This window comes from Geospiza fortis, unplaced genomic scaffold, assembly GCF_000277835.1.
Source record: "Geospiza fortis unplaced genomic scaffold, GeoFor_1.0 scaffold11, whole genome shotgun sequence".
NCBI classification, from domain to species: Eukaryota; Metazoa; Chordata; class Aves; order Passeriformes; family Thraupidae; genus Geospiza; species Geospiza fortis.
Window position 1 is genome coordinate 573673 of NW_005054304.1, and position 12678 is coordinate 586350.

The 12678-nt window shown below is 40.8% G+C and overlaps 2 protein-coding genes across 3 annotated transcripts in view; one reads left to right on the forward strand and one right to left on the reverse strand.

The window, feature by feature from the left end:
- The window catches only part of NUDT9 (nudix hydrolase 9), an 8883-nt gene extending 634 nt beyond the window's left edge, over window positions 1–8249 (forward strand). Inside the window, exons 2-8 of one of the 2 annotated variants that reach the window (XM_031066368.1) lie at window positions 510–746; window positions 1780–1875; window positions 2374–2460; window positions 3359–3470; window positions 3640–3786; window positions 4036–4120; window positions 5067–8249. In XM_031066368.1, the coding sequence (XP_030922228.1) occupies window positions 510–746; window positions 1780–1875; window positions 2374–2460; window positions 3359–3470; window positions 3640–3786; window positions 4036–4120; window positions 5067–5242 (940 nt within the window). In that variant the 3' untranslated portion in view covers window positions 5243–8249. The remainder of the gene's footprint in view (window positions 1–509; window positions 747–1779; window positions 1876–2373; window positions 2461–3358; window positions 3471–3639; window positions 3787–4035; window positions 4121–5066) is intronic. The other variant, XM_031066369.1, reaches the window with a different exon arrangement.
- Window positions 8250–8636: 387 nt separating this feature from the next.
- The window catches only part of SPARCL1 (SPARC like 1), an 8624-nt gene continuing 4582 nt past the window's right edge, over window positions 8637–12678 (reverse strand). The window contains exons 5-9 of the mRNA XM_031066367.1: window positions 11914–12083; window positions 11222–11342; window positions 10324–10460; window positions 9722–9870; window positions 8637–8817 (exon numbers count right to left, since the gene is read on the reverse strand). Coding sequence (XP_030922227.1) covers window positions 8637–8817; window positions 9722–9870; window positions 10324–10460; window positions 11222–11342; window positions 11914–12083 — 758 coding nt within the window. The remainder of the gene's footprint in view (window positions 8818–9721; window positions 9871–10323; window positions 10461–11221; window positions 11343–11913; window positions 12084–12678) is intronic.

A 12678-nucleotide genomic window follows, 5' to 3' on the forward strand; every position in this document is an offset into this window, starting at 1 on the left:
CGAGGGGGAGCTTGGCCGGAGTGTGCGGTGTCACTCAGGGGGTGCCTTTGGGGGAAAGGCAAGCGGAGCTGTCCCTTAAAGTGATGTAATTATTGGAAGGTACAAGAGCAGTTTTGCCCTTTCCCACGTCTCTGTTAAAGGTTTTTGTTGTGAAATTCAGGCATTTCGTGAGTTGAATATTAGGAGAATTTCTTCTAATTTCATTAGACGTTGTGATGGGCTGCGCAGGGAGGTGGTGGAATCACCACCCCCGGAGGTGTTCAAGGAAAGACTGAACGCGGCGCTTGTACCGTGGTCGTTTCACCTGTACCATGGTCGAGGTGACAAGACGGTATTTGTTCATAGTTTGGCCATAATGATCTCAAAGGTCTTTTCCAACCTATTCTATTCCAGCCTTGATTCTGTGAAAGAGCCGAGTCTATTCCACTTGCTGTATTGTACTTTAAAGACTGGGGATTAAAGAGCATGTTAAAATGTAATGAATGAGATGTTATTTTTTTTTTTTTTAGTAATTTATCTGCAAGCTGTTGGTCCCGTCTTCATCCTGCAAACATGTTCAACAGTTATAATGTGAAGTTCCACCACAGAAAAGCTCTCACCTCCCCATATCCAGGATCACACATTGAGCGTAGCCAAGTTCCTGAAGATAAAGTGGGCTGGCTGACTGAGTGGGAAGATTATAATCCTGTGGAGTACACTGCAAAGTCTGTTTTGGCCAGACCAAATTGGGCAGATCCCCAAATCAAGTGAGTAGAAATGGTGACTCTCTTCCCCTGAGAACATGAAAGCAGGGAATAATCATGAATTGAGTTAACAAGGTCATCTTAAGTGATGTGTAATTCTACAGTGATGTGTGAAAATTAAGATTAAGGAAAGTGGTAGGTAGAGAACTGAGTACTTTGAATTGTTGTGAAGGTCTTTGATACATGATTTTACTGAGCTGATGATTGAGATTGGAATAATGGACAGCTGTTGATGCTGTGCACATGTTTCTCTGTGTTGTGAGCTGAATAAAAATCTAATTCTCCTTAAGAATTTGGAAGAACATTTTAGTGATACACTTGTTTGTTTATTCATGGTTGGGATGCAACATGAAAAAAGAAAGTGTAATTGCAGTTTTTGAAGGGAGCACTCTGACTCAGGAAATGTGAAAGGTTGTGATGCACAGATTTTTTTGGTGACTGTGTAACAATGTGGGTGTCAGTTCTTCTGTCTTGAGTAACAAGGGATAAGACAAGAGAAAAAGCCTCATGTTGTACCAGGGGAGGTTTAGATTGGATATTATGAAAAATTTCTCCACCAAAACGTTTATCAGGCACTGGAACAGATTGCCTAGGGAACTGATGGAATCACTTTCCCTGGAAGCATTTAAAAGATATTTGGATATGGCACATGGGGGCATGGTTTAGTAGTGGGCTTGACAGTGCTGCATTGAACTTGGTGATTTTAGGTGTCTTTTCCAACCAAAATGATTCTGTGATTCTACACCTCTAATCTTAACAAAAATACTTTTGAAACACTTTGTCTAAGTGAAGATTGAGAGAGATGCAATATTAAATACTTTAGTTCTGCACTTTTGCCTGCAGAACTAAATGCAGAGGGACTGTAATCAGAAAAGCTTAGGACTTCATAGCCTCCTTTAGAAAAGGGAGGGCCTGAAACTCCAGTTCTAGTAAAAACTGCTCATCAGCACAGAAAGGGGTCTGCTGGTCTGATGGCTGGCATACAAGCTCTTGTGTTTTGTAATTTGTCTCTGTTAAATTCTCATTTGCCACACAGTGATGAAGGTTTTTCCCCCAAATTCAATGAGAGAGATGGAGAAGTGGAGAGGAAGAGTCTGAACGGCTTGTATGTGGTCGAAAATGGGAGACCCCGGTGAGTGTGGGGTTTTTGTTTGTATATTCATTTCAGTGGTGTAGTTTCAGTGCTCTTACAGGTCCATCAGTTCCAATACATGGTACCTACTAGGACAAAGCCAAGAGAGAAAAATGGAATCTAGTTTGAAGAATCTAAGTTGGTGAATGAGAAAAACGTTTTGTGTCTCTCGCCCTTTAAAGCATGTATGTGCTTTAACACAAAATACGTGTTGCTGTCCTTCCCTTTTTTGTTATTTAATGTTCATCTGGGGTTTTTTTTGAGTTTGTTTTGGTTGGGTTTTTTGGTTTGGTTTTTCTTTTTTTTTTGTAGAATGTTTTGAATGTGGGCAAATAAATACATTTAATGTGTTAAGGGTTTGGAAATTTAGCAGAAAATAAACTCCCTTTTGTTTCAGCTGGTCCTCAGAGATCAGGGGAGCTGGGTGTGGCTGGGCTTAATTTCCAATTGGAACCACTTCAGGACTACATGAGTGATGTACTGTGGCATTTATTTCAGCAATCCAGTGGGGAGGACTGGCCTCACTGGCCGAGGATTGTTAGGGCGCTGGGGACCAAACCATGCTGCTGATCCTGTTGTAACCAGGTAAGGGGCAGGTAACTGCAAGGTACCCTGCAGTAGAGAAAAAACCCATGCATTTTGCTTCTTTTCTGCTTCTCTGAGTAGGACATTACCTTTCATGGCCCTTTTCTCTGTTTGTTTTCTGTTTGTAAGCCCATTCAGCTTTTGTTAATGTAAGAAACACTAACTTGACTTAGTCTATGACAGGAGGAGGTAGGATTAGGATGCTCTTTTTGTCACTGTATGCTTTGTTTTGATGTGCTTTTCCAGCAGGATGTGTGTGTACGTGCTAACCATTTTACACAAAGTATTCAGAAAAGATTGTGTCATTAACAGAAGTGTGAGTTAGAAAGTGCCATGCCAAAGACAGAAGCATTGTGGAAAATCATCCTGATGCATTTCACTTCTTCCCCTTTCCTGAAGGATGCCAATGCTACTGAATTGTTTCCTTGAAAGTGAATACTGGATTTATTTATTTATTTATTTATTTTAATTTTTTTTAGACAGCTTTTTGCTCTGCCTATTGGTAGTTCTTAGTTCTTTACTGAAGGTGATAGTGACTGCTTGTGGCTTTGTCCTGGTGCTGCTGCAGCTTGTGTGACCATTCTGTTCCAGCAGAAACATTCTCATCCTCTTAGTATGAATTAGCACAAGTGCAGCTTGGAGAGCTTTCAGAGGAGCTGCTGCTGCTGGCCTGGCTGCAGAAACATGCCTCATGGGCATTTTCTGCCCTTTTGGCTGAGGAAAACCCTCGTTGTTCTGTCCTTGGTTGTGATCCTGCTGGATGGCATTTGGTGGTTGCCTCAGCTGTTCATTCTCTGCTTTGTTTGTCTCCACACAGGTTGCAGTGCCTTGCTCTTCCTCTCTCGGGCCCAGGTGTCAAGAAGCAGCAAAACATATTCTTGTTTGTCATTTTCTGCAGGTGGAAAAGGGATGGAAGTGGCAATAAAGTTGCTCATCCAGTTTCTGGCAAGAACATCTTGCAGTTTGTAGCCATCAAGAGGAGAGACTGTGGGGAGTGGGCCATTCCAGGGGTAAGGGCAAAGCTTCAGAGGCAGTTGGCATTTCCCTGCTGGTGAAGCCATGAGACAGATATGGCACATGTGTGATGCAAGTGGGTGTAATATACTAAGAGCTAGGAGTTAAAATGTGTAGAATCTGAGGGATAGCATTTTTTTGTTTGTTTGCTTCCCCCCCTCTAAGGGAATGGTGGACCCAGGGGAAAAGATCACTGCTACTCTGAAGAGAGAATTTGAGGAGGAGGCCTTGAACTCTCTACAGAAATCCCCCGAGGAGAAAGCAAAATTGGAGAAGCAGCTTCAGAAGCTGTTCAGCCAGGAACACTTTGTGGTGAGCTCTGTGTCTCTTGTGGTAGCCTTTTGAGCTGTGCATGTAACTCATAGCTGTATAAAACCTGAAGAAGGGCAGGTGAAATGAAAATATGTTGTGATGCTCATCTTCTTAGGGTGTAGGAAATTGAAGGGACTGTTGAAAACTCTGTAAGGGCAAATGTCTCAGAAGGAAAGAAAAAAAGTATGACTGATTCCATCTTTTTTGTTTTGACACTGAGCTTGTTCTGTTTTGTTTGGGGCCTTATAGGTGTACAGAGGATACGTGGATGACCCTCGTAACACTGATAATGCCTGGATGGAGACAGAGGCTGTGAACTATCATGATGAAACAGGTAAATATATCCAAGCATGCTCTTAGTTGCCTTTTACTCCATATGTTGGTTTGAAATTGGGGCTGTTGTTGAGCTGAGAATGGCAGTGAAATCGGGAGCATGAAAGTCAGGTGTAAAATATGGGACTAGATTCTTAAATTGATCTGTTACCTTGGACTCCCATTTTTCACCTGTAAGATAAATCAATCTGCCTAGATGTTTCTGATGCAATGCAATGACATTTCCACTGAATTTGGGATAGTAGGTGCCAGTTGTGAAGTTTCACGTGTCACTGGTCCTAGATTTATTTGTCCCCCGAAGTAGTGGAGATAGTGTATCTTTGCCCTCTGTTTCCAATACAGAAGAGGAAAGCATTTCCTCGGTTGTTGTTTATGAAGTTCTGAGATTCTTTTTAAAAACAGAGTGAAAACTTGGAGAAAAAAAGCAATTCAAAGCAAAGGCATCCCCTTTTAAAAACTAGTATTTTTTATTTTGGGGCCTTCAGTAAAATTTTAATTTTTTTTTCATAAGTGTATATAAGTTTTAGAATTCAGTTTGTCCTGTAGAATAGTATGTGTGAAAAAGAGCAGTCAAATATTAAGCAAACAAGCAAAAATCCAGGCAGATGTATTGGCTAAACTTGGGGTAATAAGTACATGTTGTTATGATGGTTTCCAGTAACTTTTCATGCTGCTGGTGATATCCTAGGGATGATGACAGGGTGTTAACACCATTTCTGCCATTCAGATTTGCCTTAAAATAGTGCAAGTCTGAAAAAGATTTCTGGCACAGAATCAGTGAGAGATTTTGTTGTTTTTTCTCTGAGAAGCCTTTGAAGGTTGATGTCTGTGAAGGAGCATTGTGGAAAGGCAGGAGGTCTTGCATCAGGATGCAATAGGATGTGAGAGGGGGAAAAAGCAGGAAGAAAAGATGCAATAGTGTGTTCTAACTCTCGTTTTGTGAACAGGTGAGACAATGGATAACTTGCCTCTGGAAGCAGGTGATGATGCTGGAGTGGTGAAGTGGGTTGACATCAGTGAGAAGCTTGAGCTGTATGCGAGTCACAGCTACTTCATCAAGCTGGTGACTGAGAAACAGGGAGCCCACTGGAGTGAGGATCCTGGCTCTGAGTGCCACAAGTGATGGAAATGGGAACTGACAGACTCTGAGAGGAGAATATGTTTTCCAGCCTTGAAACAGATGTCCTTGTCATCCTCAGTGAAAATTCTGTGAAATTCAGCTGGGAGAAACACTGGACAGTGATAAACAGAGGCTTTTTCAGAGACTTCAGATTGCTTCTTTTGATTTCTTAGCTGGTGTGAGATGAGAAGAATGTGGAGCTCTTGCTTTGCTTTCTTGGCTTCATTATTTGCAGTTGTTTCATAATGTCTGCAGATCTGCATGGCAGCACTGGCATTCGGACTGGTGGCAGTTCACAGGCTCTTTATTTTTGCACTGATTCCTTTCCAGGAATATGAATCCCTCTGGAATGAGAGACTTGTAGGATAACCTGAATAATTACTTAAGTGCTGCATAATAAAGTGAAATTTCTTTTCTGAGTCATTTCACTTAACATATCTTTGCAGGAACTTTCTACTTTGAGTGATTAGTTTTCACATTCTATTACTTTTTAGTTTACAGTGTGGCTGGGATTCACATCTGAATGTGTGACTGTGCCTCTGTGTCAAAAGAAGTTGTGACTGATTTGAGGAGCTGAATTTTGTGGTTCCTTCTCTTCCCACGGCTTGCGGGGTACAGTTCAGCTGTTGTGGAGACTGCATCATAAACAGAATCTCTGGAAAGAGCAGCGTGGAAGTATAATCTTGTAAATTGTGCTGGTTTCTTACCCTACAGGTGATGTGAATAACTTGCAGTCAGGAGGCTGATGGGTGCTTTCTGTGGCATTTGTGCTGCTGACAGGGGCTGCACAACAGTTGCTGACACTTCTCTCTGTGTTTTTAATCAATTGCTGTTAATTGTGTACTGGTGTTAGGAGTTGGTGACAGTGACAGCTGAAAGATGATGATGTTGAGACCTGAGGACTTCAGGAATTTTGATCCATGTGTTGAAGTAAGTTGGTGATAAATGTCATGGTCTGAAATTACCTTGTGTAACAGTACTGTGACACACTCATGCACTGTTGAGACTTTATCCACATCCTATTTATCTAATTAATGGGTTTAGAACTTTCTCCTTTTCAACCCTACCCCTGCCTCCCAATTAGCTAGTGAAACCTGGAGGAGTTATGGGTGTTTATGCAGGAAATCCTGGGAATCTTGCAGAGTTATTAGTGCTCTTTTCAAAGGAAAAGGTAGTGTCAAAAGGTTTTAATTTTTCTTTCAATCCTTGCTCACCTCTTCCTGCCCATCTGTTTTCTTCTGTGATGTGCTGCATTATGCAGAGTAGACTCCCAGCAGTGTAGTTGGGTTTTGAAAGCATGGTCCATAAGAGCTGACCCTTCTTAGAGAGTTAGGGGATGTGGATCTGCAGTCTTTATATACAGTTTTTAATACTCTGTCTTGCATCAGAAAACCACAAAATGTTATGAATCATCACTTCTTCAGATGTTTTGGGTTATTAGTTTACTTCTCAGCTGATAAAAACTGCAGGTTTTTTTGTAACAACCGCTACTAATCCTTAGAGGATTGACAGGCTTGGCAGTGGAAATGTGTTATGAAAAGAGTATTTGTTGCTTATTTTTTCATTGTAGATATTCTGAGTGTAGCAGTGCTGGAGGAGTACTCGGGTGGTAGTACTGAGAGTACTGAAGCTGCAAACTAGAGACAGCATAAATTCTTTTTCCTGAAGAAATGGGAATTTGTGGGTTAGAGTCATTACCTTTTGAGGCCAGCTGTGTACTGGCAGTGTATTTGCAGTTTGAGAGCTGTGCTTTTGCCACCCAGCTCTGTGTGGGTTAAACAAAAGACAGAGCAAATAATCAATAGGCTGCAGCTAGGCTGGAAAAGTGCTGTCAAAATTACTTTCTCTCCCAAGATATTTGAAGTCCCAGAGAAAGGATCTTTTCCAAATGGAAGTAGCATAGAGAATGTGCTTTTGTACATGCCGTCCAGGCTGAGTTATTTATGCACTGCTGTGTAATGTTGCAGAATGTGAAGTGAGCAACAAGTCAGGATTATGGAAAAAAACTGGCAGTGCTAGGAAGTAATTCTGGTTTGTGTAAGAAGTCCTTGTGTTGGAAATAATCACAGCTTAATTCATTGTATCCCAGGGCATCAGCCTGGCATTGGACTACGATTATCAGCCTTTGCTGGTTCAAGAGCAAATTAGCAGAGGAGGATGGGACTTCCACTATTTAAGCTACGAAAATAGCATTTCTCACTCCCATCTTCTTTTCTTTGGAGAGGTGACGTGGTTCAGGTGAAAGGTGTTTCTGATCATCCTTTGTAGGAATAGCATCTGGGGCTTTTTCCTTAAAGCAGAATATGCCTGGAATGTTTTCAGTGAAGTGCTTACCTTAAAATCACAACTTTATGGGGATTCAGGAATAATCTCATCCTGTCCTGGGTTTTTTTATGCTTAAATTGTGTCTCTCTTGAGGAGAGCAAAAGATGGGCAAAGGTGAAAGAAACAATTTTCTTCAACACAGTTGACAAAACCCATATCTCCAATAGACTTCTATTTTATTTGAGATTTCTATGCAGTGTGTTAAGCTGACAAAACACAAAATAGAGGAAACAGATCCCATTTCAGTGGGTGATAACATCTACATTCTATAATTCTACTGAAGAGTTTTGTGAACAGCTTAGTCATTAGGTTAGTAGTATTTATTGGTTCAGAAAGATCATGGATACATGTGGGGGACAACACTGTATTTTAGCTATGAAGTAGTTAAATTTTTCTGCTGTTAATGAATGTATAAATTTTCTGCACTTGGGTTGTTCGATAAGAATTCAGTGAACCTCATTCCACCATTTTCTTGAAGGTTGTTAAGCTGATAATTACAAAAGTAAGCAGGATTCATCAATTTTAGTGCAGTAGTGGGAGTCTGTTCAGCTGGGCTCAGAAAAGGAGATTTTGATTTATGTCCTCTGCAACAAAGAAGAAGAAAACATTATTAACATTTTATACCAAAGAGACAGTTTTATGCTGTATCACTATCAATAAAGTGACTGATGCTATGAATGAGCAATCACTGGCAGAAGTATACGTGTACTAAGATAACTCCTTGCAGCTTTCATCCTTCATGTCTGGTAAAATATCATCAGAAGAGCTGGAAAAATTCTGGGAAGAGCAAAGGTTCCTTGTGTCTGACTTCTGACCAGAATCAGCCTCCACTTAAATTAGGGACTTGCTAGTAGGATTTTAAACACATTTCTTCAGTCTGCTTGTTTGGCCAAATGCCTTCTGTCCCATAACTCTTCTGGGATTAACTTGTGCTACGTTGTTAACCCTCTTGACCTTTTGCAGTCTTGTTTAGTGTTCTGTTTTCCTCTCAGCACTGTAGCCATGGGCTTCTGCTTACAATTTCTTTGCCTTATTTTGAGGTCTGAGTAATGTTCTTGGCAGGAACATTCTGTCAGGTACATCTGCCTATCCTTTTAGGTTTACCTTCCTTAATCCCAAAGCAGTGGCACCATTCCTTCAGAGCAATGAGTTTGTCCTGGTCTCCATCGCACTCTTGGAAGAAACGGGTTATGCAGTGTTCCATGGGAACAAGGGAGGCTCTCAAGGGTGCAAGCTCCGAGTGTGTTAATAATCTGAAAGAAAGGGCAGGTATGGAGAGCTGCATTTCCTTAAGAAAATCAGCAGGATTATTAAAGCTGATCTAAGATGCTACAAAACAGCAATGATGGCTTTATCAGAGATGCCCCAGTGGATTTTGTTGTGGTGCTTCTGTAGTGAATATGTCCCAGGTCATGATAAAAATGTCTAATATCTGGTGAGCTAAAATGCTTTTGCTGAATGTTTGTTTGCCAACATCTTTTTTCCTACAAGTATTACTTTTGTAGTAATTACAGGTACTGAAAGGAGCAACTTGCTCACAACTCATCGCTTGTGGAGTTTTGCTGTTAATCCTCAGGATATCAAGCTTGCAAAGTGCTTAACTATGTTCTAAAACAGTAAGTGTGACTGTCCTGAGATATTGAAGGTCTGAACTTGGGAATACAGATTCCATCACTGGTTGATATGACCAAAACCTTGAAATTTGAGTTATGTTCTCAGAAGGTAGAAGCTTCCTCTGAACTGTGACTATATTTGCTCCTTAAACTGAGAGACCTCTGTGGTGTTAGTTGAAAATTATGGATACCTCACTAGTGGACTTTTGCTGCCAGGGCTCTGTCCTTTGTACTTAGCCTTTTTCTCTTAGCTTCAGTAATAACAGGACTTCTTCCTGGCTGAGAGCATTAGTAGGTATTAAGACACTGTAGAGCTTACAGTGTAATACTTGATTGTGCAAGGCAAGAGGATAGCAAATTCTGACCTAGGATATGATCAGGAAAACAATGAGAGAAAAAGTTCTGTGTTAGAGAGGGGGTGATAATGGCTTCTAATAGCTAAGGGACTGGTTCTGTATGTAGAGAATCCCTTGAGGTGTGTAGAAAAGTAAACTAGCCTGAGTTTAATCAGCAAATCAGAACTGAACCACATATAATTTTTTACCTGTCAACAGGGTGCTGATCAAGCTGGTGAAACTGCCAGTGCACAGGATACACATACATGTGGTAATTTTTGTCAAAATCATGCAGGAGCAGCTCAACCGGGTGGTCACCAGCCAGAAGGCGCTTGTCATTCTGATAGATCTTTTTTACCTGAGCTCAACACAGAAATTGTTATTTTTTGTTTCATGTTGAAAATCTGTCTTGAAGAGAGCTATCTGGCAAGAAGGCATTTTGGAGAAGTGAAACTTGATAATAAAATACCCCTAGGGAAATGTGTTTTAGTGTTGGTGACCATATGCAGCGTGAAAAGCTTGCCTTAGTAGTCCACGACATTTTTGCTGCTGTCTATGTCACCTTTGGCAGTAACTAGAAAGGAAGTGAAATTCTTGTGGTTTAATTGTCAGACTCAGCTAAGGGGGGCAGTAGCCTCAGCTTATTAGGAGATTAAACCAATTTTATCCCATCTTCTGTCCTGAGGCAAGCAACGCATGTTTTGGGGGGAAATAAGCCATCTTAGAAGTCGTCTAATTCATGCCATTTTGTGTGAGATGTTCTGGGCTGGTCCCTATAACTGTATGGTCTTATTTGAAAAGGATTGCTGACCTTATTCCTTTGCTTTTCGGTTAGAATCCCAGAAGTGTTCAGGTCACGTTCATAAAATTGAATAAGGATGTTCTTAAGCCAGTCTCGCATCCGGAGGGGAAACTGATCCACTTCATAATCAGTACAGGGGGGGATGTCTGTGCCAAAGAGAAAAGCTTTTCTTAACAAGTCATCTGTTAAGTCCCCATTTGAGCATTTCTGAGATTTGAGGTCTACTTCCAGTAAAAATTAGAATTGATGGAGCTGTTAATACATAAAATTTTGAATGTACCTAATTGTGTTCAATTAGAAATCTACAATTTTTTTAGTGCACGTGCTTAACCAGTTGTGCAAGCCACAACCCTTATATATCTGTGCAGCTTTTGAGCATAATTGTGCAGTGAAGCTCTAATCAGTCACTTGCATGAAAGTAGAGTTTTTGATGGCAAAGGAATATTCTGACTGGGAATGACTTTCCTCCTACCATATGCAGCAGTCGAAGAGGTTGGAAATCAATTCTGGCTTTTAGATCCTGACTTCTGCATTTTGCATCTAAGTTTGGTTGATGTTTTTTAGTTTTTTGTTTTCCATGGGGGTTTGAGAGTTAATAAATTTTCATTTTTTAACTCTCTGTAAACACTGTTTTTCTGGTCAAGGATTTACAAAAATCTTCAAAGGCTATAGCAATAGGAACATATAACACAGTGCAGGGGGAAGATAAGGTCAACAAAAAATTGGTGTAAGCACAGGAGAGATGCCTAGGTTTCAGATAATTTTTAAACATTGAAAGCCTTAATTAGCAGATAATTGATGCACAAGTGGCAGATTACAGGAAGGAGGGCAATCTAGGGCTGGCAGATGTGTTAAAGCTACTGGCTCTTTATACCGAGCTGAATTCTTCAAAGGAAAAGAAGCTTACATTTGCAGGAGCCCATATAGTCTAGGTGCAGCTGGCGTCCTATTTTTGTTCCTTCCAGTTGACATTTGGTGCCGAAGAGTTGACATGTCCCATCATAAGTTTTGTTATCTGTACCACAAACCTAGAGGAAGGAAAACCACCACCCCACCACTGTGTTGAGAAAAATCCTTGTCCCTCAGAGGCATTACAGTAATAAAAGCATCATTAACATGTGGTGAATACCACAGGGAGTACATGTGATCAGAAGTATTGGAATTAGTAGTTGTTGTATGCCCTCATGAGGACTAGTTGTCTGTACCTGTATGCCCAGTTATGCAACACTTCAGTTTAATTCTATGGTTGTAATATAGCCTCTGAGATGCTGTGGGATTATTTCACTGGATGTGTACTAAGCATGTGCTCTAAAATACCAAATGGATACAGAGAATTTTTAGTGACAGGGAAAAGGTAGAATCCCTGAGACTGAGTGAAGCAAGTCAGTTACTCTGTAGTTACATGGGTTCATACTGCTCTCAAACCACACTCAGTGAGTTTGTGTGCTTTATACTTAATTTTTCAATTACTGGAATCACTCAAACTCACTTGCATGCTTTTTAAGGTAGAACCATGCTAAATAATAGCAGGGGAATATGTTATCTTGTGAATACTTTAGGTGGCTTTTCCCAGTCCTGTGCACTGGGTGAAATACTCACATGCTCATAGTCCTTGGTGGGAGGGCAAGCAGCAGGATCTTGGCAAATGCAGTGGGGTTTCCCTTGTTTGTCTGCATGACAGACTTTGCCTCTTTTGCAGTGGAAGTTCCGACATGTGTCTGGCAGTCCTAGCAGGAAAGAGGGACTATTAGAGGTGATGGGATAAAGCCAAGTGTTTGTCAGATACTACTGAGACCCAAAGCAAAACACAGCCCAGTATTCATCAAGAAGTTCAAATGCATTTTTAAGTTGGTTATGAAGCTGGATCTTGTATTGAATAAAACAAGCCAAACTTTAAATGAGGAATTTTTGTGAGACTTCTAGCAGTCTCAGATTTGAATTGGATGTGGAAATAATTTTTTTTTTCAGAAAAAGCTGTTTGTTCTGTAGGGGCTGACATTCAGACATTCACTTCCAGACTTCCAGCTTCCTTTGGTGAAACATATCCCATCTGTCTTTACTGAATCAAGCACTGGCCTTTGTCCCACTCCTACTTGAATTCAAGCTACTGTTCTGAAACTGAAAGCTCTCAGTGCAAGGTAAGCCCCATTTCTGTATAACTGACACAAAAATTTGTGCACTGCCTACAAATGTTTTTCACTAACAAATTACTAACTCCAAGGGAGTGTGGAAGGGATTCTCTGGGAACACAGGATTAGGCACAAGCACAGTTCAGTCACGTGAAATCCTGTGCTGCAAAAGGCAGAAAAGAAATACAGACCGGCAGGTTCCCCAGTGGCAGAGAGTTGGGAGTTACATGACATT